Source organism: Chiroxiphia lanceolata, chromosome 12, assembly GCF_009829145.1.
Source record: "Chiroxiphia lanceolata isolate bChiLan1 chromosome 12, bChiLan1.pri, whole genome shotgun sequence".
Lineage (NCBI taxonomy): Eukaryota > Metazoa > Chordata > Aves > Passeriformes > Pipridae > Chiroxiphia > Chiroxiphia lanceolata.
Genome location: NC_045648.1, coordinates 10,827,016 through 10,852,905, shown reverse-complemented (window position 1 = coordinate 10,852,905; position 25,890 = coordinate 10,827,016). Strand labels below are relative to the sequence as shown.

The 25,890-nt window shown below is 39.0% G+C and overlaps 1 protein-coding gene across 6 annotated transcripts in view; it reads left to right on the top strand.

The window, feature by feature from the left end:
* GALK2 (galactokinase 2) overlaps positions 1 to 25,890 on the top strand; it is a 47,859-nt gene that overhangs the window by 6,947 nt on the left and 15,022 nt on the right. For 4 of the 6 annotated variants that reach the window (XM_032700307.1, XM_032700309.1, XM_032700310.1 and 1 more), the window contains 5 exons: positions 436 to 526; positions 3,403 to 3,549; positions 17,677 to 17,775; positions 20,480 to 20,632; positions 25,644 to 25,854. In XM_032700307.1, coding sequence (XP_032556198.1) covers positions 436 to 526; positions 3,403 to 3,549; positions 17,677 to 17,775; positions 20,480 to 20,632; positions 25,644 to 25,854 — 701 coding nt within the window. The remainder of the gene's footprint in view (positions 1 to 435; positions 527 to 3,402; positions 3,550 to 17,676; positions 17,776 to 20,479; positions 20,633 to 25,643; positions 25,855 to 25,890) is intronic. The other 2 variants (XM_032700308.1, XM_032700312.1) reach the window with 2 other exon arrangements.

The window sequence follows — 25,890 nt, the reverse complement described above, 5'->3', positions numbered from 1 at the left end:
CTGTTCATAGCAAAGGTGATGAAGATGAATTCCTGAGCAGGAATTACCAGAGAGCCTGAAGTTTATCTCTCTCTATTCAAGGTTTGACAGATATGATTATTTAGATTTTTACTTCTCTAAGATATCAGGATTGCATACACATACGTGATGGAGGGCATTCTGCCTTAATTAAGGATGTCAAAGGCAGCCTAAATTCTGGATTTATTTAGTAAATTCCGTATACTTCAGCAAGAATTCTTATGCTTTCATCTAAAATAACCTTATAGAATTGATTAATAAAGAATATCTGTTAAAAAAACCCAAAACAAACCAAAACACATTGCACTGAAAAACATTGACCTGTTTTTGTCCATCAGCAGGTGGCAGTAACAAGCCATATTTTTTCAAACTAAATTCAATACAAATTTAAGCCTCAAGGTTTTTCTGTTTTTGCAGGGATTTCAGTACTAGTGTTAATAACATTCAGATTAACAAAACCAAACCTCAGTGGCATAACTACTTCCTGTGTGGACTGAAGGGCATCCAGGTAAGCCAAATCCACTTAACTTATGAAATTATCATTGAAGTAAAATACAACAAGCATAGCTGTTCATCTCAGAATACTTCCCTGCATCCTATAGCTTTTCTTGATATACAGTTAAGTATTTTTATGTTAAAATTTAAAGAGGAGATATGAGTGGGTTTGCTTTAAAATAGTTGCAGAGCACTATTTTTGTTTTTATTTAAAAAAATTACAATAGCAAATAATTATTTAGTAACATCATGATCAAACTCATCATCATGATGACACTTCTGTATTTTGAAGTAAAAAAGAATGCTTTCCAGTGGAATAATCTAATTAAAATTTGATTTAAAAAAGGTTTGGAGGCTTGTCTGTCAGGACACAAAGATCATATTTTCGTCCCTTTCTTCCCTTTGAAACATTTCTAAAAACCATGAACTTCCATTAATGTTGGAAACCTATAATTTGTGCACAGCAACTGAGTGAAGCCGAGTCATGCAGGAGGCAAAAGAGAATGTAAAAACTAAGCAAACAGCATATAGAAGAAGCAATCCATTAAGAACCATTACTTATCCTGGTTTTCAGTGTTTGAATGGGATTTTCAAAATTTCCTGAGTTAAAAGTGCAGCTCTGCAGGAAACGGCAACTTACGGGAACGGCGGGAACACTGAACAGACATTTTCCCGTCTGCCCATCTGAGCTTTATCTCCTCCGCTGGGAGCTCCCCTGTCTCCAGACTCACTTGAAGACCAAACTGCTTGTGAAGCCAAGTGCTGGTTGTCAGTGCTGTCCTGGGAGGCAGCCTGAACTCACCAGAGGGGCTCCTATAAATCTCACCTGCTGTTTGCAGGTGATTCGTGGCTCTTAGAGTTAAAAAAAAAAAAAAAAAAAAAAAAAGCTGCCTTCTCTGCTTGATGTCAATCCAGTGATACTTCTGGAAGGGCAGATGGGATAAACAGTGATGGTCAGGTCAGGAACAGGTTGCCACAGCCATCCCAAATTATGGGCAAATGTGCTTTTTAAAGCACATGAAGTTTGCCTCAGGATAGGCCATCTAGGTCACCTCATGGGATGGTCCAACAGATAAGAACTGCAGAGAGCCAACAAAGCCTACTTCAAACCTGCCACTGGAGGCTTCAAAGTACAGGTTTTGGAACAATCAGTGCCACAAATCACTTTATTAAAATCCACAGTTCCTAAACAGACCCCTGTCTCTATGTACAGACCCCAATAAATTACTTATGTGTGCAGTAACATGAGTATTTTCAATATTGTATTGCTCAGTACCACAAGCGTTTAAATTGCATTGACTGGAGAGATATAGATTAGGTTTCTTTACAATATGTCCTTTCTTATATTAAGGCTAGCATGACCAATTGACTTTATTTATTTTGCAGTCTGCTACTGCGATTTGTTTCCTAAGGACAAGCTTTCATACTTGAAGGTTAATTTGCAAAGCAGGTTTGCAGACTCTAGTACTGGCAGAAAATAAGCATAAATGTCACAGGCTTAAGAAACACTGAAATACAAGTACTCAGAGGGTCCAGCAGGATAATCTGTTTATATTGAGTTGAACATGCTATCCTTTTGGGACAGAACTGTTGCAGAACTTGGCAAAGTCCATTTTCATTTTTGAAACTGAAGTACGTTTTCTATTTAAACATCGCGTGATAAGTCTGCAAGCCTGATTCATATTCAAGACAATCCAGAAACTGGGGATCAGTTTCTGGTTACTCAAGCATTTTCTGTTTTTGAACAAGCCTGCCTAGTGTTCTTCATGAAAGGGCATGGGCAGCAATAGTATTTTAGGTATGAATTTCCTATATTTGTAGAAGGGGAAATTCAAAATAATTTGAACTGATAGTAGAAGACTTTAAAGGAGGTTCTTTGTGTTTGCTGATCTCTACCATTGGTACTTATGGCTGAAGGAAAAGCAGTAGAAATGTTTTGAAGGTGGGTATTTCTTTATGAAAACACTGCTATTTTTTCTGATTATTGACACTGTAACATAGTCTATTTACATATAAATTGCATCAGAATGCAGCTATTCATATACATTTAATGATTTTTTAATAAGTACTGCATGTTTGTTTCAAACTGACAGCAGAGAGAAACTTACATTAAAGCAATTATAAATAAAAAGACAAAGCGACTAAAGAATAATTAAAAGAGCATGTACATGAGGATTTATGACTTCTGGATTAAATGTATTATCTGTGATACCTATCATGTACGTAAAAGTATTTTAAACCTTATTCTAAAAGTAGCATGACAGAGACCATTCCTGCTGGTAGGTGTGTCTTTGTGCCTCCAAAAGCACAGAGTCCCTCAAGTACCATTTGGTTTCCCCAGGGTCAGTCCTGTGGGTGCTTCAGGAGATGAGCATCTGCCTTTGAACACAGCTGCATGGCTACCAGTTCCCCATCAGTGTCACGTGGCTCCCTAATACCACATGCCACTGTTAGATGTGAAGCATAAAGTAGAACCTTAAGCTCCTCAGGATGCCTTAAAGTGAAGAGCTGTCGAGAAGAGGACAAAAGTAGGGTATGAAATGATTGGTAACTGTCACCACGGCAGCTCAGAGTGGAGGCAGTTGCTGCAAAACCCACCCACGAAGCTTGGTAAATTCTTGGGCATTCAGCCCATACTGAGTTCTGCTTGGGGTACAGTTATATGTTTGTGTCCAGGAATTGTAGACATACCTTTGGCTGGAGCCCTACCATTGGCTTTTTTCTTAAGGAATAGAAGGAAAACTTTGCTTTTGCTTTATTTTGGAGATACCAGAAGCAGGTCCTTGGTTCCAGCAACTCAGTAGAAGGATTCTCTTTCTAAGTATCAGATAATTGCAAGCCTGAGCCTGTCTGTACTTGAAACTGAGATTGTTTATTTTTCATTGTTAGGAACATTTTGGTCTTAATAACCCAACTGGAATGAATTGTCTGCTAGATGGAACCATCCCTCCAAGTTCTGGTCTCTCTAGCTCCAGTGCTTTGGTGTGCTGTGCAGGACTCGTGACACTCAGAGCTAATGGAAAAACCCTCTCTAAGGTAATTTACTGTAAAACACGAGAGTGTCAGCACTAAAATTCTACTTAAAATTAAATATTGTTAATGCCTGTAAACATTAAAAACACGATACAATTGTTTTTGCAAAGAGTTGTTGGATATAAACTTAAGATATTGCACAATTGAGCAAACATCTTTGGCCAAATTTTGGCAGCATTTGAATTTGGCAAGAACACAGGCTTACATTAAAGCTGAAAAAAGGAGCATTATTGTAAGCCTGTATTTTGGCCAACCATCAGTCCATGCCTGAACCAGATGTGCTATCTGCAGGCCAGGACTGAGGATATATGTGCTGAAACATGTGGACCACACCCCCGAGGCCTTTACCCTCTCCCTGAATGACTTTTCATGGCTTTAACAGCAGAGCATCTGTTGGAGGCCTGTGGAACAATTTCTTGATAAATTATATAATCAGCACAAACTAGAGGTAAAATTCTTCCATCTGACTCTCCTTATTCTCTTCATAGTTTTTTCAGAATGAACATATTTACAATCCAAAATGTATTCCTCACTTTTAAACAAACATTAGTCTAAAAACAAACCCCAAGTATGTGACCTGTTAGCAGTACAACTGTTAGTAGAATTTGGCTCATGTAATACAAATTTCTGGAGGAGTCATGGTCCTTGAAGGTGCCATATGGGAATGAACTTCTCTCCAGTAAAAACGTCTGGTTAAGTGAAACTAGGATCTTAAATTAGAACATTGTCAGGAAGAGAAAAGAACAGATCTAAGTGTGACTGTTATGCATATTTGTGCCTATTGTCTAAGGCAGACATTCCCAAATTGTGGTACAAAGCCAACTGAAAGTGGTACATGATGATGGCAGCTGTTAACTCTGCTTGTAACAAGCACTTCTCTGAGCCATGAGGTAAACAAGATTCACACAGAAAGTTTTTGCTGATCTGTTGTGATTTACTTCTCTGTGTAGCTGTAGTTGCAGCAATTGCTCAGCAGTGACCTCACCATCCCACAGTGCACACCTCAAAGGGCTTCAGGAGAGGGTCAAGCAGGGCTAAGGCAGAAAGAAACAGGTTGGTGAGGCAGGGCAGCTTTTTTATGCAGGAGGATATGGCTACAATCACTGTCACCCTGATTTGTGTCAGTGCAAGGTGTGGTCAAAAAGTAGGTGAGGGATTGGACACCTTGACAGAGGCTCTGCTTTGTGAGGTCAGACATGTAGAAGAGTGGGAGATGAAAGTGTGGAATCAAGAATTCCACTTGGATGAATGAGACTTTGCAGTTAAAGGGTTGGAAGTGACATGATGTGTACCTGTCCTGGCAACAAGCTTCTGGTTTTGCACAGATGGTCTCACCACAGCTCAGCCCCATCTCCGATGGTGGTCACCAAATGAGCTCAGCTTGGGAACTGCTGATCAAAATCACTGGAGTGCATGTGTTCAAATTGGCTATCTTCAAAATCCATAAAACTGACAGAGGTCAGAAAGCCCAAATTTTACTAGGTAGTAGAAATCTGTATCTGGAAAAACAGAAGCCAGGTTTTCATTATCCCAAGAAATACTGCACAGAGAATAAATGATCCAGTGTGTATCTTGAGCTTAATTTACACATGGCTCGAGAGTACTGGCCAGCATTATGCCAGACTTGTTGTAAAGAAAGGTGCAAAACTTCTGGCATTTTCACATAAAATTATGGAGGAAGAGAAAGAAGACAGAGACTCCACTGAATGGCTTTCCTTCTCCTCGTGTGTCCTGTTCAATCAACCCGAAGTCTCTTCTTGCTGGTTGAAAAATGTGCTGAAAGTTAAGCTTGTGGCTGAAATACAGTTGGACAAACACAAGAGACACAATTGCACATTTTTGTCAGGAAATCCTGCTGTCTGCAGCCAGATACTTTGCACTTGTGATGAAAAATCACCAATTAATGTACAGATGAGAATTCTCAATAGCCAACATAGGTGCAGTTAGGAACATCTCTCAGGTTTTGTGTGCTTGCATAGACCAAGACACCTGGTTGTGGTGGTTAAGAGAGAGGATGACAGCTCTGAAGACTGATTACTTTTGTCCAGGCTTTAAGTTTCCCCAAATCTTACAGGACAGTAAAAACAAGTTCAGTGTTCTTGGCTAATTTATGATTTAGCATTAGAGACCTCTTGTATCTGGCTAAATCCAGATTCTCTGTTGCACTGGATTTATGCTTAGCCTCCCAGAACTGCCTTGTATAAGGCAGAGCTGAGTATAAATTAGAGCAATCTAGGCATGTGAGCCCTCAGAAGTATAAAACGTGCTCTGGCCACTTCTTGCCAGCTCCTAATGCATCCTGTGCTGGTGTCAAATGGTATCTGTGCAGGATCCAGCAATGCTGGCTGTGCATCAGCTGGGAGCTCCCCCATGGCAGGGAAATTCTTAGCTGAGCAGAACTAGGGGCTTTCCAGAGCCTTTCTACTAGAAAGCAAACCAGGACCTTGCATTTTTAAGGCTCTGGATATTAATGTGTTTGTTTATTTTAAAGAAGAAATATCATTGTACCCTTCCCCTCCACCCTTTTTTTTTTTTTTCAGATGCTTTACAGTTGCGAAAGTTGTAAATTGTGGCATTTATAAGTAACAATATCTGGTCATGGCGGTAATTTTATGAGAAAAGATTGACTTTTTGCCCCTCATTAGTCTGATGGACTTTGCAAAATCTTAGTACGATGGCTTGTAGCAGCAGTACAGGAAACTTTTGGCTTTGGAATCAAATTTGGCTGAATTGTAGGACTTCTGTAGCCAAAGTTATGAAAAATTGACCTTTTACTGAATGGAACATTTATCTGTTTTGCTTCTGTGAAACTATTTTTATGAGAATATTTTAGTTATACGCTCTTTTTCCTGACAAATGCAAGTTTAAAATAGTAGCTGTAGAGTAAAAGTCCTTGAAATTTAGAGCTTTTATGAGATAACACTTCCAGTGTGAAGTTTGGGCCTATGAGATTAAGAGCCAAAAAACCCCAGAATTAAAAAACATTGTAAAAGCATGGCTAGAATTTCATGGTGGCTTACTTTAAAAATAGCACTTTTTTTGACATTGAAAACAAAATCAGAAAAAAATATGCTCTCCCTAATTGTGTGTAGCAGTCTGCAATAGGGCATTGTTTCAGTGTGCATACAAATTTTTTTTTTAAAAAAACCCATCACACACATACACAATAGTTTAGGGAAAATACCAGTTCAAGACAATTCAGCCAGATGTGCAGTGCTAACCAGTTGCAGCAGTGCAATAGCATTCAAATAACAAGATGGAAAATGTAGAATGTGATCCTTAAAAAGAATCCATTTTTCTTCTCCAGACAGGATACCAGTCTAAGGCTGTGTTGGCATCACTCAAGCAGCAGCAATGCTCACTATTAGTAGTTTCTGATTTTAGAGTGATTTTTATTTCACTGTTACAAAATCAATCTTTTGTATAACTTTTCATCAGGAGAAGATACTTTTTGTAAAGGAAATATAATAATGCTCTAAATTGTCCCAGCATTGTGTTATGTGGTAGGAATTAATGAGTACAGAAAATGAATTAGTATTTTGAGTAATTAGATTTACTTGAAAGATGTGATGATAGTGTTGCTGTCCAAATGTTAAATCTTGTGAAACTAAGGTCTGTTCAGCCACCTTGACATCTTCTCTGTTACCCAAGGCTGTGCACATACTTACTGGGAAGAATAGATCAGAAATGAATAGGGTTTATTTAATTTAACATGAAATGTTGGATATAGGAAGGTGAGTTATATTTGACTTTATCTAGACTGAGAAAAATCTAAGTCAGACAAAATGATAAATAAAGGACCTGAATCTAATCTGTAATGGCACAGTGTCCATTGGCTCCAGTTTTCCCAAGCTATGGCTCAGACGAATTTGAGTGTGGGTTTAAAACATTTTTAAATGGTATTTCAACAGTTACTGTAACTGCTAATGTCACTGATTTCAGGAGGAGAATAGGTATCTCTGGAATCCTTTCTTCTTTGTTTCTGAAGCCTGCATATAATAAGGAAAGGGCTTAAGTTGAACCCTTTACCACTTCCTAATAATGTTTCTGCAGTAGGGCTTTTACACCTGCGTAATACCTACCTTTGCCTATCTGGCAAGAAAACCTTTGAGTACACATATTGATAGTGGGACTTCGAAATTAATAACTAGTGCTGATAATACTGCCTAGGATTGTTTTATAATTTATTCTATTTTTTTAAAAAATATATTTATTTATTTTTATAATTTATTATACTGATGCATCAAAAATGTTTGATAGATGCATGCTAGGTTATTTATATGAGAAACACAAATTGTTTACACAAAAAATGGCACATAGATATTGTGTTTTAAAGTACTGTTAATAGTTGGGGGGGTTGACCTTGGCTGGATGCCAGGTGCCCACCCAGCCGCTCTATCACTCCCCTTCCCAGAGGGGTAGGGGAGAGAGTGAGGTGGGAAAAAAGAAAACAAAATCCCAGCAGTTTATTCCACCCCTCGCCTCTGTGTATCACATATTTAATAATTTTAAATTCCACGTTCATCACATAACCTTCCCTTACATAAACAAAAATAACCTACCAAAACAGAATATTAAAAAAATTCCCCCCACCAAAAATCAAAATAACATCACCATAACACCAAATTCAAGTGGACAATTTACACAAAATCCACCTCCTGTACCTTTACCACAATTACAGCCAAAATTCCCCACGATCGTTTCATTCTCTAACATTGTGCAGTACTTGTTTTGCCCGTTACCTCTCCCAATTACTATCCTTATCTCAAAATCCTCATGATTTCCCCATATGGGCCACCAAAAAGACTGTAGTGGGTTGACCCTGGCCAGATACCAGCTAAGAATTCATGAGTAGAGATAAGAGCTGGGAGAGGTCAGTGACTGATCACCTTCACGGGCAAAACAAGACTCAAAGTGGGGACCATATTTATATTTATTACTAACAGGATCAGAGCCAAAGAGTGAGAAATGAAACAGTCTTAAAAGCACCTTCCCTCCACCCCTCCTTCCTTCCATGTTCTCCCTTCTCCCCCTCAGCGGTGCAGGGGGACAGGGAATGGGAGTTAAGGTCAGTTGTTGTTTCTGCAGCTGCTCAGAGAAAGGAGTCTTTCCCCTGCTCCGGTGGGGTCCCTCCCACGGGAGACAGTCCCTGATGGACCTCTACAGCGACAGTCCATCCCTCGGGCAGCAGCTCTTCCCAAACTGCTGTCCTGTGGATCACTCCTCCATGGGGTGCAGTCCTTCAGGAATGAGCTGTACCAGCGTGGGTCCCCCACAGGGGCCACAAGCCCTACCCCGGAAAAACCTGCTCCACCGGGGGCTTTCCTCTCCACGGGCTCCATCCTGGGCCTCCCACGGGGTCACAGCCTCTTTCTTGCATCCACCTGCTCCAGCATGGGCTCCTCCGTGGGCTGCAGGTGTGTCTCTGCACCCCCATGGTCCTCCATGGGCTGCAGGGGCACAGCTGCCCCACCATGGGCTGCACCACGGGCTGCAGGGTCTCAGCTCTGGCGCCTGGAGCACCTCCTGCCCCTCCTTCTGCACTGACCTTGGTGTCTGCATTGTTGTTCCCATGTGAGACTCCGCTCTTCCCTGGCTGGAATTTCTTCTGCACAACAATCTTCTTTTCTTAACCATGTTATCACAGAGGTGTTACTGTTGCTTCTAATTGGCTCGGCCTTGGCCAGTGGCAGGAAGTCCATCCTGGAGCCGGCTGGCATTGGATCCATGGAACAGGGGAAGCTTCCAGCAGCTTCTAACAGAAGCCACCCCTGTAGCACCCCCTGCTACCAAAACCCAGTCACAGAAACCCACTACATTACTGAGAAGTACTGAAGTCCCTTTCTCTCTGTGGAATTGAAAAAAACAGGGCTCTTTAACTTGTTACATTTACTGTGTATGTTTGTAATCAAGAGGAAACAGAGTACTTTGGAACACTGGTAATCAAAGGCCATAATCTCTCATCAACCAAATTGATAACCTTCTATTTGAGCATGTTAGAGGGCAGACAAAGTCAAGCTAAGATTGCTGTGCTTATGAAGACATCCAGATACTATCTGACAAATATTTCCCCATTTTGGAAAAAAGTCAGTGTAATTACCTTGCAAAACATATATGAAGTTTAGCTAATTGGGATTTTATGTGCAAACTGGAAGCAGATGGTAACTTTCAGCAATCTATTCCTAGTCAAGACCTGATATTAAAAATAAAGACATTCCTGGTGATAAAAATAACCTCAAAATTTGGGCATCATTTTATACCTTAATAAATGAAACAGTGTCTTATATTTCAGAAGTTATTTTCGTACCTATATACATGTATCTAAAACGTGCCCAGCTTGGAAAAAAATACCACCATGTAACTAGAGTTTAAATTTGCCTTAAGTGATGGAGAATGTTTTCTTCTTCCTGTAAAATACTTGTCTTTATCTATAAATGCTTCTCATTCATTTTCAGTTTTGTGTATTGTGAACGAAACTGTGTAGAATTTCACAGAAAATCAACACTACATTTGCTATTAAATTACCAACATTATTTGTTGTAAAGGAAAGCATCAGACTGAGTCTGACTTTGTAGATTAAACTGACCAAAATGTTCATTGGGGAACCATTACTGTATTTATATAGGGACAGTAAATGTATGCACAGGACTTTTGACTGAATAGATATTTAAATACTCCAGTTACTTAAATGTGTATGCTGGAGAGACTTTTAGAACACTGGAAATGACAATGCTAAAAGAATTTATATTCACAAATTTATTTTCTTCATGGAGCTTCCCTTCATGAATAATAAAGTTTAAAACAGGAAGAAATTTTTTACTATTCTGAAGATTAGTTATCATTACTATTGCACTGTAATATGTAGAAAATGTAGCACACTGAACTTTGGCCAAAATGAACTTCCATTAAACCACTGAGGCAGATGTAATTTAATACTATCATTCTATGGAGAAGATTGCTTTATTTTGGCTGCTGTCATTCTGGATTTGTATATATCAAGTTTCTGTGTAATGTAGGGTGAGCTGTTCCAAAAAAATACTAAGCAACACTAATTCTGTTTTACTAACAAATATTTGCCTGTCTCCTACTCACTAATTGTCTTACTCTTTTAAGGGGTTTAATCTTACACAAGTTTGCTTCTCTAAAGGGCTATGTGAGATTGAAGGGGATTGATCCCTGGTTTGGAACATATTGACAGTGACAGTTATATAGGGACAAATTCTGTCACAGTTTACACACTGTCCAGACCCATTATTGCATGAGTGAAAATCAGAGCAGTTGGCCCTTGGCCTCTTTATGAGCAAGGGGACTATTAAAGGTGAAACTTCCTTAGCTGTTCTCACTCAGATAATTCTTTAGGTTTCTATTTTTAGGACTTTTTTTATAAGTAAGTGATCATCTGTTCACTTTCCTTATTCCTCAGATTCCTGAATACCTTTGTACATTAAGGCCCTCATGTTCATTATCAATAATATAAAACTGAGAGAAAATAAAATAAATGATGAGGCAAGAGAGAATCAAATGAGCTACATTGGTGGTTCATAATTTATCAGTTCTTCAACTTGAAAGACTAAAAATACTCAGTTGTAAATCGAAACCTGAATTTGAGGTGTTTCATATTGAAACATAAACAAGCAGAGAAAAATACATTCTAATGAAAAGTATCATTTTACTGAAAACCCGCTTTTTCCATTAAAAATCCCAAACAAGGTAACATGATGCAGAGCTACTGATGAGTTCTTATTACAAGAAATCTCTCCATCTAGAGCAACTACACATAAGGCAACTAATAATAAAAAATCACAACCCTTCTTTGTCAGACTAAATTATATCTCCACTAATATGATTTCCTAGATTAGACTTTCTGCATGCTGGATAGGAAATCTTGTGGCTCAAAGATAAAACAGATTTAAGTGGTAGTAATTTCTTTCTTTGTAACCCAAGATTGACTTGCTCCTTATCAGGGAGAACCTTAAATTGTTTCAAACAAAAAGCAGAGGTAGTTAGTAGAGCTCTTAGATCAAAAGCTAGCCTAGGTCTGCACGTGGGGGTCAGTTGCCTGGTAGACGAACTGGTAAGTACTGCCTTCTGCAATAGGATACATTCTGAACAGACTTTAGAATTAAGCTACTGAAAAAGAACAGCCTAAAAAATTACATTTTGAACATTGTTAGTTTCAGATTTTTCCAAGTCCTCCAACTAAAGTTGTCTAAAACCTCAGAGCAGCTTCCTTAAGTAATTAATTCACATAAATTTCTTAATGCTTAATTGCTTGCTAGACAGTTGTATGCACTGATATTCTGCTCCTTGAAATGTGGCTTTGTATTGTTTTAATTATGGATATTCTCATTTAATAATGTTGTATCATTTTTTGCTGGATAAACAACAAAAAAACCCCGTTAATATATCATGAAACTCATTGATACTAAACATCTCCCATGGAAGCTCAGCCAACCTGGCATGTGGACTTGCCAACAGCTATAAAAGTGCTGTTTGCGTGGATGATACTGGGTCTGGCATTCAAGAGCTGCAATATTTAGTGTTTCTTGACAGATCACCAGGGAGACTCCAAGGTTTAACTCACCTACCAGCTACTCCTACTGCCACGTTACGCTCATCCCTCTGCTGCGCTCCGAGGCTGAACAGGCCGAGTGTACAAACCAGCTCAGGGCACTGCAGATCTTTGCAGTCTCCACACCAGCTCCCTGCTTACTGGTGCTCATTTTCACAGCCCTCCCTACAGCCAGCACAAGGGAACAGTTTGCTTCAGCCGTGCACTGCCTAAGCAGGTTTAAACAAAGGGACTTTGCACAGGAGGGGCAGACGTGGTCATATAATCTCTCCTGTCACTTCAGTGACAGTGGTGGAATAGTAGTGCTGAACGGGATGAGGTTGCATTACCATATGTTTATGTCAACAGTAATTAACACACATTTTATGTGGCTCATTTGTCACATTAAAGCAGCAAATAATACAGTGACATTTTCTCTAAGGAAGACTAAGAAAAGCTGTAAGTTTGCCTTTGTCTTTCTTACCAACCAAGGTAGTTAAACTGACAAAGATTTAGGAAGAAGCCGCATGGATGATTAAAGGTACAGAATGACCCCCATAAAAGTATGTTAGGACTCTTTGGAAGAAGTCACTTAAAGGAGGAAGTGATAGAGATCCATAAAACAAAGACTGTAATTGATGGAGTGGATAGGAATCAATTGTTCATTGCCCCTCAAATGGTAAGAGCCAGAAGGTATGGAATGAAGCCAGTCAGGGGCATGTTACTAATCAACAAAAGGAGACAGTTCTTCACCTGACAAGTTGTAGAAGTCCTTGTTACTGGATGATCTACATGTTAAAATTGTCAATGAGTTAAAAGGGAGCCTGGACAAATTCATATATAAGAAATCCACTGTTGGTAACTAAAGGTGCAGAATTCATATTCAGCCTAGAAATAAAAAATAAAGTCCTGGAGAAATACCAGCTGTACTTGGCCTCTGGTTCATACTATGAGCTTGCTTTCAGGTACAAGGTACAAGACTAGATGTGGCATTGGTTTGACCTACAAAGGCTGCTTTTATCTTAATATACTTTATATATTTATTCTGACTCAAGTCTTTTAATGAAATTTTTATGCTGACAATCCCTTACTCATGGGCACGCTCTCAGGCACATGGTGGGATTCTGGGGATTGTCCTGTGCAGGGCCAGGAGCAGGACTTGGTGATCCTTGGGGGTCCCTTCCAACTCAGGATGTTCTGTGATTATATGCACTGGTTTGTTGGGCTGTTTTTTTCACAGGGGGTGAGATCAAAGGAAACATCTCCTGATGTTTGAGCTTTTTGAAATACTATTTTAAATGTATCATTTTGCTTGTTTAATAGTGTAGATGACAGCTTAGGACTTACTGTCTGCGTGATAGTTACTGTTCACAAATGATAACCTGGTCTAGTTAGTCCTGTTGGAACAACGTCCTAGAACAATAATACAGAAATTCAGAGGGCAGTAGCATATGTGGATCTCAGAATAGTTGAGGTAAGGAAATTTTTAATTCATCTGATTAAATAATTCTTTTCTAGAGTCATACTGCTACTATCCAAACCCATTTTAACTTGGATTTTAGTATCTTTTTGTTCCACTTTTCATTACCATCATATTGTTAATAGGATTTTAAATCCACCCTGCAGTGGTTTCCCAGAGATCATATTCTTTAGAGAAATAAGCCACAATACTGGAAATAGGGAGGTTTTTGAATTCTCTTTTCAGCTTTGTGACTGATTCACATGACTTTGAACAAACCATATAAATATCTGTGCTGTCTCTAAATTGAAGATAACAGCAGCCTTATAGGAATGCTTTTAAAGTAAACTATGTGAAATTCTGTGAAGACTTAAATTATGATTTACTAGTGTTTTTGAAATACTGCTTTAGGGATGGAAAAGCATGCTAATGAGCCTTGGGTGAGTAGAACTAGTTATGTTTTGTGGTTGGCTCAAAGTGATCTGTCATATGAATCAGAATACGTGGGATTCAAGTGGAGTCTACGTGCAGATGGGTTTATTCTTTCTGTGTATTTCTCATGGTTCTTCACGAGGAGCAAATACCTGCTTTCACCTTGTTCAGTGAGAAAGCCTGTCCTATGACTCCTGCAGAACTCCACAGGGACAACATTGTTTATTTTATCTGCATAACAGTTGCACTCTTAAGCCTCCAAGGAGCTTCTGGCCCCCTCTGACCTACCTACCTGCCAGGTGATGCTGTGGTGTAGTCTGGGGTACAATCCCCCTAAATGTGGCCGTGAGAATGCTCTGAGTTACTTCTCTGCAAGAACTGCAGTGCATCCAGAAGGAAGGTGTTGCATGCCTAGGTGTTGCTCAGACATACATCTGAGATGTTGCCAAATTGTGCAGTGAAATCTGGGATCTGAGAAGTTCTGTGTTTTAACAGGTCAGGCGTACACTGCAGAGATATAAATAACATTCATACAGATGATTCAAACAGTCCTTGCCCTAAAGAGCTTCTGAGTGTCTAAAGTTGAATTAAGGCATTGCTCTGAGATAGGCAAAAGTTATTTCCTTTTATTACATAGTTCTCACAGATTTTTTTCCTTAGAGGTATTTTCTTAGAGAAGCCTAAACTCTAAGAACTTGGGTAGTAAAATGTGGTTTTTTTCAGTTTCTAGTAATGAAGTCACACATATTTACAGCATTATCATCTAAGAATCCCAAGTAGCAATTACTAATTACAAAGAGGGGGAAGATACTCCTTACTGTACTGAGGAAATGAAACCATGATGAATTAAAAAGACTTTCTCTGAATCACAAGAAACTAATGTGGAGCTAGAAATTGAGCCCAGACCTCCTGACATTCGGTTCACTGTTTCAGTCGTATGACCATCCTTTTCCAAGTATCAAATATGTACACAAGGCTCTTCAGTTTAGTCTTCACATTAGCTTCCAATGAAACTTTGGCCTTTCACTCATTTTAGCAAAAAGTCAAACATTTGCCCATTTGTCTCAATAGTAAGTAGAAACTGCTCTCTATACAGACGATTTCCTCTCCATTCACATGCTTCTCATCCCCGTATTAGAAGGCCAGCCTGTGTCAGCAAGGGCCTGTTTAAATTAGAAACCAAATAATATTTCAGGGATGCCTTGGGCTGTCTTGTGGAGAGGGTTCTTCGCAACCCTTGCCAGTTACTACTTGGTGGTCCTGCCAATCCTCGCTCAGTTTCAAAACAGAAGTTGCTCAAGCTGGAGCAGCGCTGCGAGCCCGGCGTACGCAGCTGGACAGCTGGTGAGCCAGGACGGAGCGAGGCCCGGCTGAACCAGGCACAATTCACCAGTGCAGGGACAGGGGAGTGGCACTGTCCTAATTGTTAACATTCCTCCTCTGCAAGACTTCTGATATTTATTTAATAAGCCCAGGCTCATAAAGTCTAAACAATTTAAGCAATCAAGTGGTAGCTGATGTGTATGTGGAGATAGAGGTGCAGCCAGACTAAGTGAAGGGTGAAATGCTTAATTTCTGACTTTGCAAAGCTTTATCTGGCAGTTGCAGATGAAGTAATAGCTCAGGCAGCTGTGCCCAAGAGTGGAGTATACATTGTGAGTACCCCAGGCTGTGCAAACCAGGCCAGGTTTGCACAGCCACAGCTCCTGTTTAAGTGTCCATGACCTGTCAGCTGCCATGGTCTTCTCGGCCAGTGAGAAATATTGAACTCCTGATATCCTGATATCTCTTGCCAGTGGCAACAAAAATTAGGGATGTGGTATTGCTGTGTTCTCAGAGGGAGGAACGGCAGGTTCAGCAGAACTGGCTGAAACATGCAGCCATTCCCGCAGCCCAGCAACATGTTTGTAAATAGGCATGCCTTCACATGTATAGAGTGAGCACCTATGCTGTGTGTGGAGATTTGGTCTTTTCTGTGGAGCTGTAGTTGAGTATTTTAGCATTAAATGGGAAAAAAGCATCATTACATTCATTAGCATTTCACTCAGAATCATTTCCAACTTAGAGTGGAGCACAGACATGTGGTGACTGGATGTTAAACTTTCATCCATGGGATAAAGAGGTTCAAATTGGAAATGAGACTTCTTGGAGTGGATGTGGGACAAGGGAGGAAAACTGAATTTTGATGAACCTGGGAAATGGCTTTTTGAAAAAAAAAAGCGCAGCAAAATGCATGATGTTTCTATACTTTCTCAAGAAAAAATTCATCTCTAGAAAGGAAAACATTATCTCTACTTCAGCTCATCTTTAAAATACACAAAGGAAAGGCGGCACAGAAAAGGAGAGTAATTTTAGTGATTGCACTTCCAATGTTCCCTCATTAATGGTCTTTTTCTGGTAAGAAGTCATTTACCACGTTGGATTCAAAGAGATCCACTTTGCATAGTTTTAGAGTAACTTTGGTAATGTTCTTTTGATACCTTCTGCTTATCAGCCCAAGGCTTATTGGCCATTGTGAGCTGAATAAATTGGTTGTTACCGCACTTGCAAACAGTTCAGCCTGATTACATTCATCTAAGCACCAATTTTACAGCTTTGTCTGTGGTGCCATTACAGACCTTGAGCGAGCAGGCAGGCACCCTGCACATACCTCTCTCTCAGCATGGTGATTTACTGCCTCTGTCTGCTGCCTTTTACAGCTGTGTGCTGGCTAATGTCCCTGTCTTGCTGCTTAGCTCGATTCAGTCCTGTAATGCTCCATCCTTAGTGTGGAATCTGAATCTGACTTTGCCAACAGGCTGGAAAACGGCTTTTCTAAAGTTCTTTTCCCATCTTCCCTGCGGTCACCTTGTGCTTAGAAAAACAAACTGGTCAGGTTCATAATAGGTGGACAGGGATACTTGCCTTTTGACCCACTTCTTTTTGACTACTCTGTGTTCCTTTACCATTCTCCAAGGGTTCTCTTGTGTTTTGTTTTGACTTGGCCTGATAGCTTTAAGCTTTACTGTAAATTATTATTTTTGACAGTTATGACAATGATATTCCACCCTCCCATAGTATCCTCTGACCTGCAAGTATCAGAATGCACAAAGATATGCCCAAAATGTCACAAAAGAATGCACATCACATATAGCTATGAATTAGTTCAGATAAACAACGTAAGCAGAGTACAGTATCTCAAGGAGAAATGACAAGCACCACTGATTAGAATATTTACAGGGAGAAAAGGTTTCTGAGTATTTCTGATTGTGGAGTCAGTGCATTAAAATAGTATAGAGTAACAAGTTGGCATTTTTCTGTAAGCTACTGAGATGCATATGTAGGTGGATTAAACTAAATAACAAAATGCTGGCTATTGAGATGGAAGGGTTTGAAGCAAACAAGGAAGGTGGGAGGAAGACAGCTACAAGAGTTAAGCATCTACAGAAGGATACTCTTAAAAGCATCTGGCTATGGTGGGTCTTGTGGAGACTGAATAGTTTATTCTCTTTTGCTACAGAATAAAAGGGAAAAGGGGCCATGTGACATCCTGGTTGATACCAGCTTATACCACTTGATGTGTGAGAGACAGTGGTTTAAGAACTCTGTCCTTATTTCCTTTGTTTTCTCACTAGTTCATATGATGGAAACAGAATAAAAGTACCATCCTTAACCCTGGCTGAAGGTTCACATGTTAATATTTTTTCAGGTGGAACTTGCAGAAATTTGCACAAAGAGCGAACGTTACATTGGCACAGAAGGTGGAGGGATGGACCAGTCGATCTCTTTTCTGGCAGAAGAAGGAACTGTATGTGGATATTTGTAATCTAAACTAACACTGTAATAGTGATTTATGGAAACAAAAAATACCTTCACAGGTGTCTAGCAGAAAGACAAGATGACAAACTGGAGTACCTCAGTAAGCAGTATAAGCACCACTGGTGTACAAATGAAATGGGAATTAAATGTATAAACTTGTGTACAATTGAGTATGACAAGTTTGAATAAGGTGGGGAAAATGAGAAATGGCAAGGAGGAAGGAAAAGATGTGGGAAAAGATGTACTCTAGAAGAGCACCAGGTTCCACACTATTTGGCTAATTCATCACTGAACTCAGAATATTTCCCCTATAATGAAGTCTGAATGGTCGGCATGCTTTGTATTCAGTGAAAATGGGATAATTATTACAAAAATGCTTTCTTGAAAATTCTCATAACCAAACAGTTCTAGGATGTTTTGCCAGGTTCAGTTGCAAAGACAATGGAGACTTTTTTTCACTAGTTTTGCTAATTCCAGACAATTCTGTGGCTGGATTCTGAGGTAGAAGGCATTTAGCTGTTTTAAACGTGGTGACAGAAGGTGGACTGGCTATGATAAACAGGACCTGCCAAGTTATGCCTGAGTGCTTGCAGTGGAATTTGCAGTGGAGTTCATCCCTGTCCCAGAAAATGCACAGGACTGTGACTGTTTCAACCTCAAACCTGTCAAAGCACTTTTATTGAAATTGATGGAGCATTTCACAAAAACCTTTACTTTCCTTATGATTGTGGTATTATATCTCTACAGCTTTTGTTCCTTAGTGCCATATCTTGGATGAGCTTACACGGAACAAAAGTATTTCCTAGAATTACACCAAACATTTAATGCCATCATGAGACACATGTATTTTCAGTGTCACATCACCTGCACCTGCTCTGCACCTTCCCTACATGTTTATACTGTTAGCAGTAAAAACACAGCTACATGAATGATGATATATTGTTGGCGTGCACACAGATGATCATGTAAGTGGAAGCTTTTCTAATATATAGAGGTGGTGATCAGAAAGACAAAGAAAATGTTAGAAAAGATTAGAAAAGAAATTGTGAACAAACCAGAAAATATCCTTGCTTCAGTTTACTTGCAGCTGAATGCAGTTCTGGTCTCCCATCTTAAAAAAATATACTAGAACGAGAAAAGTACAGTAAAGGACACTGAGGTTGATCAAAGCTATTATTTTATATGAGCATTGACTGAATAATTTAAAGCTTTTCAGCTTGGAAAACAAGAAGCTTAGAGGGTGATACTTTGAAGCTTTGTAAAACCCCTAAATGAGTAAAGAGAAGGTAAATGGAGAATTCAATGCAATGCTTTTCATAACTGAAGAACTAATAGAAACACAATGACATTAGCAAGCAGCTTGTTAAAAACAAACAAGGAAGTTTGGGGTTTTTTTTCCAAAACATTCATTGTTAAATTGAGAAATACCGTACATTGTGGAAGGCAGAAGTTTTAAAAGGGTTCAAAAAAGACCTTCTTGGATACACTATTAGAGTATTAGCCTATTTGTAGCTATTAAGCATAATAGTTGGATGTTTCTTCCAGTGTAAGAATAACCACTGTAATCTTTGCTTATGGGAAGCTAGAAAAATATACCCCCCAAAAAGATTGTTTTGTGTATATCCTATTTTTTATTCCCCCTAAGCAGCCATTTATGGCTACTGTTGGAATCAGGACACTAGACCAGCTTAGGGGTACATTCTGATCTAATGCAGCAGTTCTTAAAGGGTATATTTAAATGTAAGCAAGTCTGTCTGTCTTGATAGTGACTCTGTGGTGTGGTCCAGAATCTCAATGGCAGGGAGCAACACACATGCTGTACATAATGTACAAGCAGATTTGTCATTGTTTATTTAGCACTCGAGCTGCTCAAGGAACTCTCGGGGGGTGAACAATGCCAAAGCCAGTAAGACGTCCCTGCTTGCAGAGTTACAGTCTATTCTAAGAAGCCAAAGCAGGGCACATGATTTACAACTTATCCCAGTGAAAAACCAGATGTGAATTTAATCTCTTGATTACATTACATCCTGAATTATTTAATTAATGGATGCCTAGCTTGTTCCATGAAAAGGTCACAAATGTTGGGAACATCTTACGCAGCCTATGTAAGCCTCTGTGAGGCAAGGCAGTCTCTTATGTCAGAAAGGAGACAGTAACTACATTTTTATACGTAGTTTTAACTTCTCTGATTGTCCATATGTGCCATGATCAGTGTCTCCTGTGAGTCCTAAAATGTTGGTACTATCCTGTACTAATCTTGATGTAGTGGAAAATCAGAAGACTGAGAGGGAGATGGACATTGATGAAGGGGCAGGGAATGCGAAGCCCCTTGTTTTAGTAGCAGGCACATTAGCTTCAGCCAGGCCTGCTACTTTTCTGTAGATCAAAGAAAAACTGTTGTCTTAAACAGGCAAGAAAAATAGGTTGGGTGGGGTTCTGTGAAATGCTGAAAAAACCCAAAGACTTAATGGAAACATTTTAAAATCCAGCTACAGGGAAAGGTTTGAAATGTATGTGTAACTTGACCAATGAGGTTAAACCTCTTTTCTCACTGTTTCATGTCAGCTTTCTTTCCTTAACTGTCTCTGGATTTTCAAGAGAAAAAACATGCAAATTTGCATTTGATTTATAGAACTAAGTGCTCTGCCAGCTAGTAGTAAATTAAAACTAACCATTCATTTTTCTTTCAATAGGCCAAGTTGATAGAGTTCAATCCGCTGAGGGCAACTGATGTTAGACTTCCAAGTGGAGCAGTGTTTGTTATTGCAAACAGTTGTGTTGAAATGAATAAAGCAGCAACTTCTCATTACAATATTAGGGTAATGGAGTGTCGGCTGGCTACAAAGGTAAGGCATGGCTTATGTCAAACTCTAATGAAACCTTCATCTAAATATGTGCTTTTTTCCACTGCTGACCAGTTGTGTCTTTAACACCTGGTTAGGTGCTACTTTAAGTATAATTTTTCTTTCCAGAACCAGACACCTCCATCTGCAGGAGCAGAACTCCTGCTGAGCTTAATGGAAGTCCGAGGATTGTGTCCTTCTATAGAAGATTATGTGATTTAGTTCTATTAAATTTATTTTGTATTATATTTCAGTGGAGGAAATAAGTCTATTTTTCAGAAAAAAATATTCTCACTTAATAAGATAGACTGTTTCTAATTAGAGTTGCATAATGACAAATAATGGAAAGCAATCAGTATGGTCACATGTTTATATGTATATATGGCAACAGCAGTGTATTTTCTAGGATTTAGAGAACATCAAAGCTACTAGTTGGAGGCCTGGAAGTAATATTGGAAATGCTGAATAGCAGCATGTATGTCAGTGTAAAGTTAAAAAAGAGGCTTGAATCAAACCCCAACATTTACGTTGTATTGCCAGTTTACAGCTTGACATTATCTCTAAAATGTATGGAAATTGTATAGAAAAAATCTGAATTCTGCTTCAGTTCTGGATTTTGTACGTTCAGGAATATGTAGATGTAGGGCATAATTTGAGTTTTTTATGGGAAGACAGTGCATTTTTCTTTGATTAGAGTAAATGAGGAGTAAGCATAAAGATTCACTGGAGTTATTCCCAGCATAGAGTGCTGTGTGAAAGAACAGAATTTGGGTGACAAAGTCTAGAAGAAAGTTTTGAAAACCAGCGTGGAATTCCTCGCCACAAAACATTTGGCCAATATCTGATGAATATTCAGAAGTACTTTGAACATCTGTTGGCATCATGATTCTATAAAACAGTAATTTCTTTTATGTTTTAGTTAGTGCTAAAAAAATAGTAGAAGACATGATCAGATACTGACAAAATGTATTATAAAATAATGTGTTGAGATATTTTTCGAGGAGGGAAGCTAAATCTCAGATGATTTTTTCAATGGGCTATAAACTCAAGTATAAAAAAGATAGCTGCATTTCAGTTGTATATAAAATGAGGTAAAACTAATAGCACCAATGACCATAGTTAAAGCTGTTGTCACTGAAGTTAATAAAAAGATTCTTATGCCACTGAGAAAACAAATACAAGGAGCTGCCTATATGATAGTTCTGGTATAACTGATAGACTTCTACTTTAGGATAGCTACTTCACTAAATATGTGTTTTTTAGGAAGAGCTTCTTTTGGAAATTTGGTTTTTTGCATAAGAAATAGAGAGCCTTCACAGATGATCTATTCCAAAAGGCAAAGTGCAACAATGAGTGCATTAAGCTGTAAGAGCTTTTGAAGTATTGTTCCATATACCAGATTTTGTGACCTGAATCACAGCTTTCTAAAGTGCTTTAAATTATTAGGCCCGTGCAGTAAACTAAAAAGGTAGTAAGGAAAGATCTTTTTTTTTTAACATTCCTGTCAGCTATGATGCAATCTCTAAAAAGGTACTTTTAGCAGATGCTTGATTGTAAGGAGACTAACAACATACACCTGTCTGTTTTTAAACATATGCTACCCAGATGGAAAGTTGAACACACTATAAAAATACGTTGAGCCAGGAAAAGACTGTCTTTAGGAAGAGGTCACAGTGGGGTGAAGGAGGGCAGGTATGTAAGTGGAAACAGGGAAGTCTTTTAAGCACCATTAAGCTAATGGAACTATGAAATAACATGCTGGGCCTTAGAATAATGCTTTAAAAGAAATTCTCATTGTAAGTGCCTTAGGATAGGCTTTTTTTCCCCTTTCTGCTTTAGGTAATTCTAGAATTTCATACTGCTTGCAGAAAGCTCTATGTAAGTAAAGATGCCAACAGAATATATTCCTGCTGGCATTAATGTAAAACATTTTGATATCAGTCTGTCCTACACCAAGTGAACTCTTGACCATCCTCCCAAAATTATCTTTCTTAGATTCTGTTCCTTTTCCTTCCCTTCTGGAGAGTCATTCTTGTTCTCAGTTCTTTTTTTCATCCCTTTCTCTATTCTTGTAGCAGCCTCTGAGTGCTTTCTTGCACTCTGTATGTTTAAAGACACTTAAATTCTGCAGAGCACTCACAATTCCAAAGAAAATTACCTTGTACCTCATCCTTCCGAAGCCTCACCCGGTGGGTGCTGCAGGAGCGCTGGTGAGCGCCGCGCTCTGCCCCGCTCGCTGTGTGTGGTTCCCTCCACTGTCAGCTGGAGCCTGTGCCAAGAATGTCTGCAACTGGAATGCCATAGAGTTCACCACGTAGTGTTTGTTAAATGTGGAAAGATGCTCAGATGGCATTGTAGAAATGTAATGTGTAAGAAAGTGATGTTGCTACAGAAGTATTCCTGGACTTACCCCTAGTCAGACTTTATTTATATTTGTCCCATCGTTTACCAAGTATGTTTTCCTCTCAGTTACTTACAGTGCTCCAGTGTGCCTGTTGAACAATAAAGCACAATAAAGCCCACAGATGCTATATCCTGGCAGTTAAGAGCCAGCTGCATGATGTCCACATCTTTAATCCATCTAGTCAGAGATCATGAAGAAAATATCCAACTGTGGAAGCAGTATTGGGATTACATTTGTACATTAAAGAGATGGGATTCTTTCTCCCCTTTTCTGTTCTGTGTCCACTACAATGAGCTGCTGCAGCTAGACTGTTTTCAAAAACCATTTCTGTTTGCCCATAACATTTTTCCCAGTGCTGTTAGAATAGAAGCTTTGCTGGAATCAGGACAGACCGTTCCAGCAAGGCCGTGCCCACTGGCCCAACAGGGTCGGTTTCCATTTGGAACATTTGACCTGTAAAACCCCAGCCTAGTTGGCTCACCTGAAATACAGCATTTCCCTTGAAGTACAGAAATGGGAACAGATGTGACAATGCATGTGGTATATTTCTGCAGAGGATTATTTATTCAGAAAGGAAGTAGGAAAATTTTCGTTGCCTTATAGAACATTTTTGTTTATAAATTCCTAGTTCTGTTTAACTTCTGGTAGTAAAGTCTAGGGGATGCTGAATATTAGGATTAAAGCACAAGGAAAAACATTTCCATTCATTTAGCACCTTGAAGCAGACCTAAAAACATGACACAAAGGTGCACCACCATACAAAATATTTAAGTATTTAAGTAAAATGAAGCAATAATTGTTATTCTAACTTACCAGTAAGTAAGCTAAAATAAAGTTACATAAAGGCTGTGGAGTTGTAGGTACTCAGGGCCTTTGAAAAAGAGACCAGAAGTGACTTAATCATTCTTTTACAAGAAAATTTCTCTCCCTGATTTCTGCATTAGCCACTAAACAGTACTGCTTCTTTCCCTACCATTGAACAGAGAAAATTATGTTTAAATGGCGACAGAGTTATATGATTAGGATTTTGATTGGATTTTGTTTGTTCTGCTCTGCTGAGCCTCACATAAATCTCAGCAAGTCACTAGATGGCACCAAAAGTAGTTAATTTTTAGATACTGTAATAAAGCAAAACTGGAGGAGCCTCTGCAAAGGCACTGTTGGAGAAGAGCGAGAATCTACGCCAGATAGTCGGGCAGTGGATCTTCTGCCTAAATTTCATGCCGTAACTTTGCACAGAACAAAGCAAATACATTTCAGACATGTATGTAAATTCCACAACTTTTTTAACCAGGAAGTTAAGTGGCTTTGCTGAATCGAGACATAAATGATTTCAAACAAATCTCGTTCAAAAACAGCGCTTATTGAAAAGAGTAACAAAACACACTGGGTGAAATCTTGGCCCTGTTGATGAGAGGTTTGAACCTTGACAAAGGATTTCACTCTCTGATCTTGCTGCACTGGTTTAAAGTCTTTGCAAACATACAGCCTGATCTGGCACACTTGGGAATTTTAATCTCAATTTAAATGGTGCAGAAGTGGAGATGAGCCATGTGCTTACGAACACAGTAAAACGACAGTGGTGTGTCCCTGCTAATCTGTGTCTCGCTTTGCAGCAATCTGTTGAAATTAAAGCTGATATGTCAGTAGGATCCCAGAGCAACCACTTAATATTCTTCCATAATTCATAACATCAAAAATATTTCCCCTTGTGAGGAAAGCTGCTTTGCTCAACCATTTTCATTAGGCACGTGAGAGCATCAACACATACAACAACTTTCCAGGGAAAAGCCTGTTTGGCATATTGCCTTTCAGGATTCTGGTGTTGAAGTAACTACTGTCAATTGCCAAAATATCACAAAGATCCACAGAGCACGATATCATTGCCAGCAATGAGGAAAGCAGATGCATCTATAACTAATTAACCTCACAGCAACCATGTAGGAATGGAACAGATTCTGACCGACACATTGTAATGTTCCTGTAAAGGCTCAGAAGTCCCTTTAAATTGGATATTAAAAGAAGGTACCTAAAATGTACCTTAAACTCTAGAGATTGAGAAAGGTTACAGTTATTCTCCAAACAAATCTTATGATCACTTTCATATTTTTAAAGCTATTACAAGCAAAGGTTTTAATGACAACCTCAATGTTCATTAGAAAATTCCAGGAGCTTATTGGAAAGATCAAACTGAGATTTAAACATTAGAGCAAATGCTAATGGCACAGAAATAGACTTTTTAAGGACTGTTAGTGTTACAGTATCACAGTGTTTTTACAAGCAGTTGTCCAGATGGGATTGTAAAAGGTAAGTAAGTGCTTGAAGTAACAAAGCTCATGGAAAAGGATAAATCATTTATTTGATTCCACACAAATAATGCCAGTAGGATTTTTACAGACAGTATCTGGTTTAAGGGAAGAATAGCTGTCATTCACAGACCTTTTATAAATAAATATGATTGCCTGCTGCATACTGATAGAAAGTTTCTGATGGTTCCCAATTAAGAAGTGAGAAGCGAAAATGGGCCCTAAAGGTATTTACAGATAATTAATTGTTCGAAACAGGAAAGTACAATATTTTCTGTTTGTTTGTTTGTTTGTTTAATTTCAGCTTCTCTCAAAGTCAAAAGGCTTGGACTGGAAAAAAATGTTGAGGCTCCATGATGTGCAAACCAAGCTAGGAGTTAGCCTAGAGGAAATGCTGACCATTGTCGAGGAGGTATTACATCCTGAGCCTTACAGCACAGAGGAAATTTGTAAATGCCTGGGAATTAGCCTGGAGGAGCTCCACTCTCAGATCCTTAGTCAAAACATTCAAGATGGTAAGCATATATGAAATGGTGGGCTTTACTGTACAA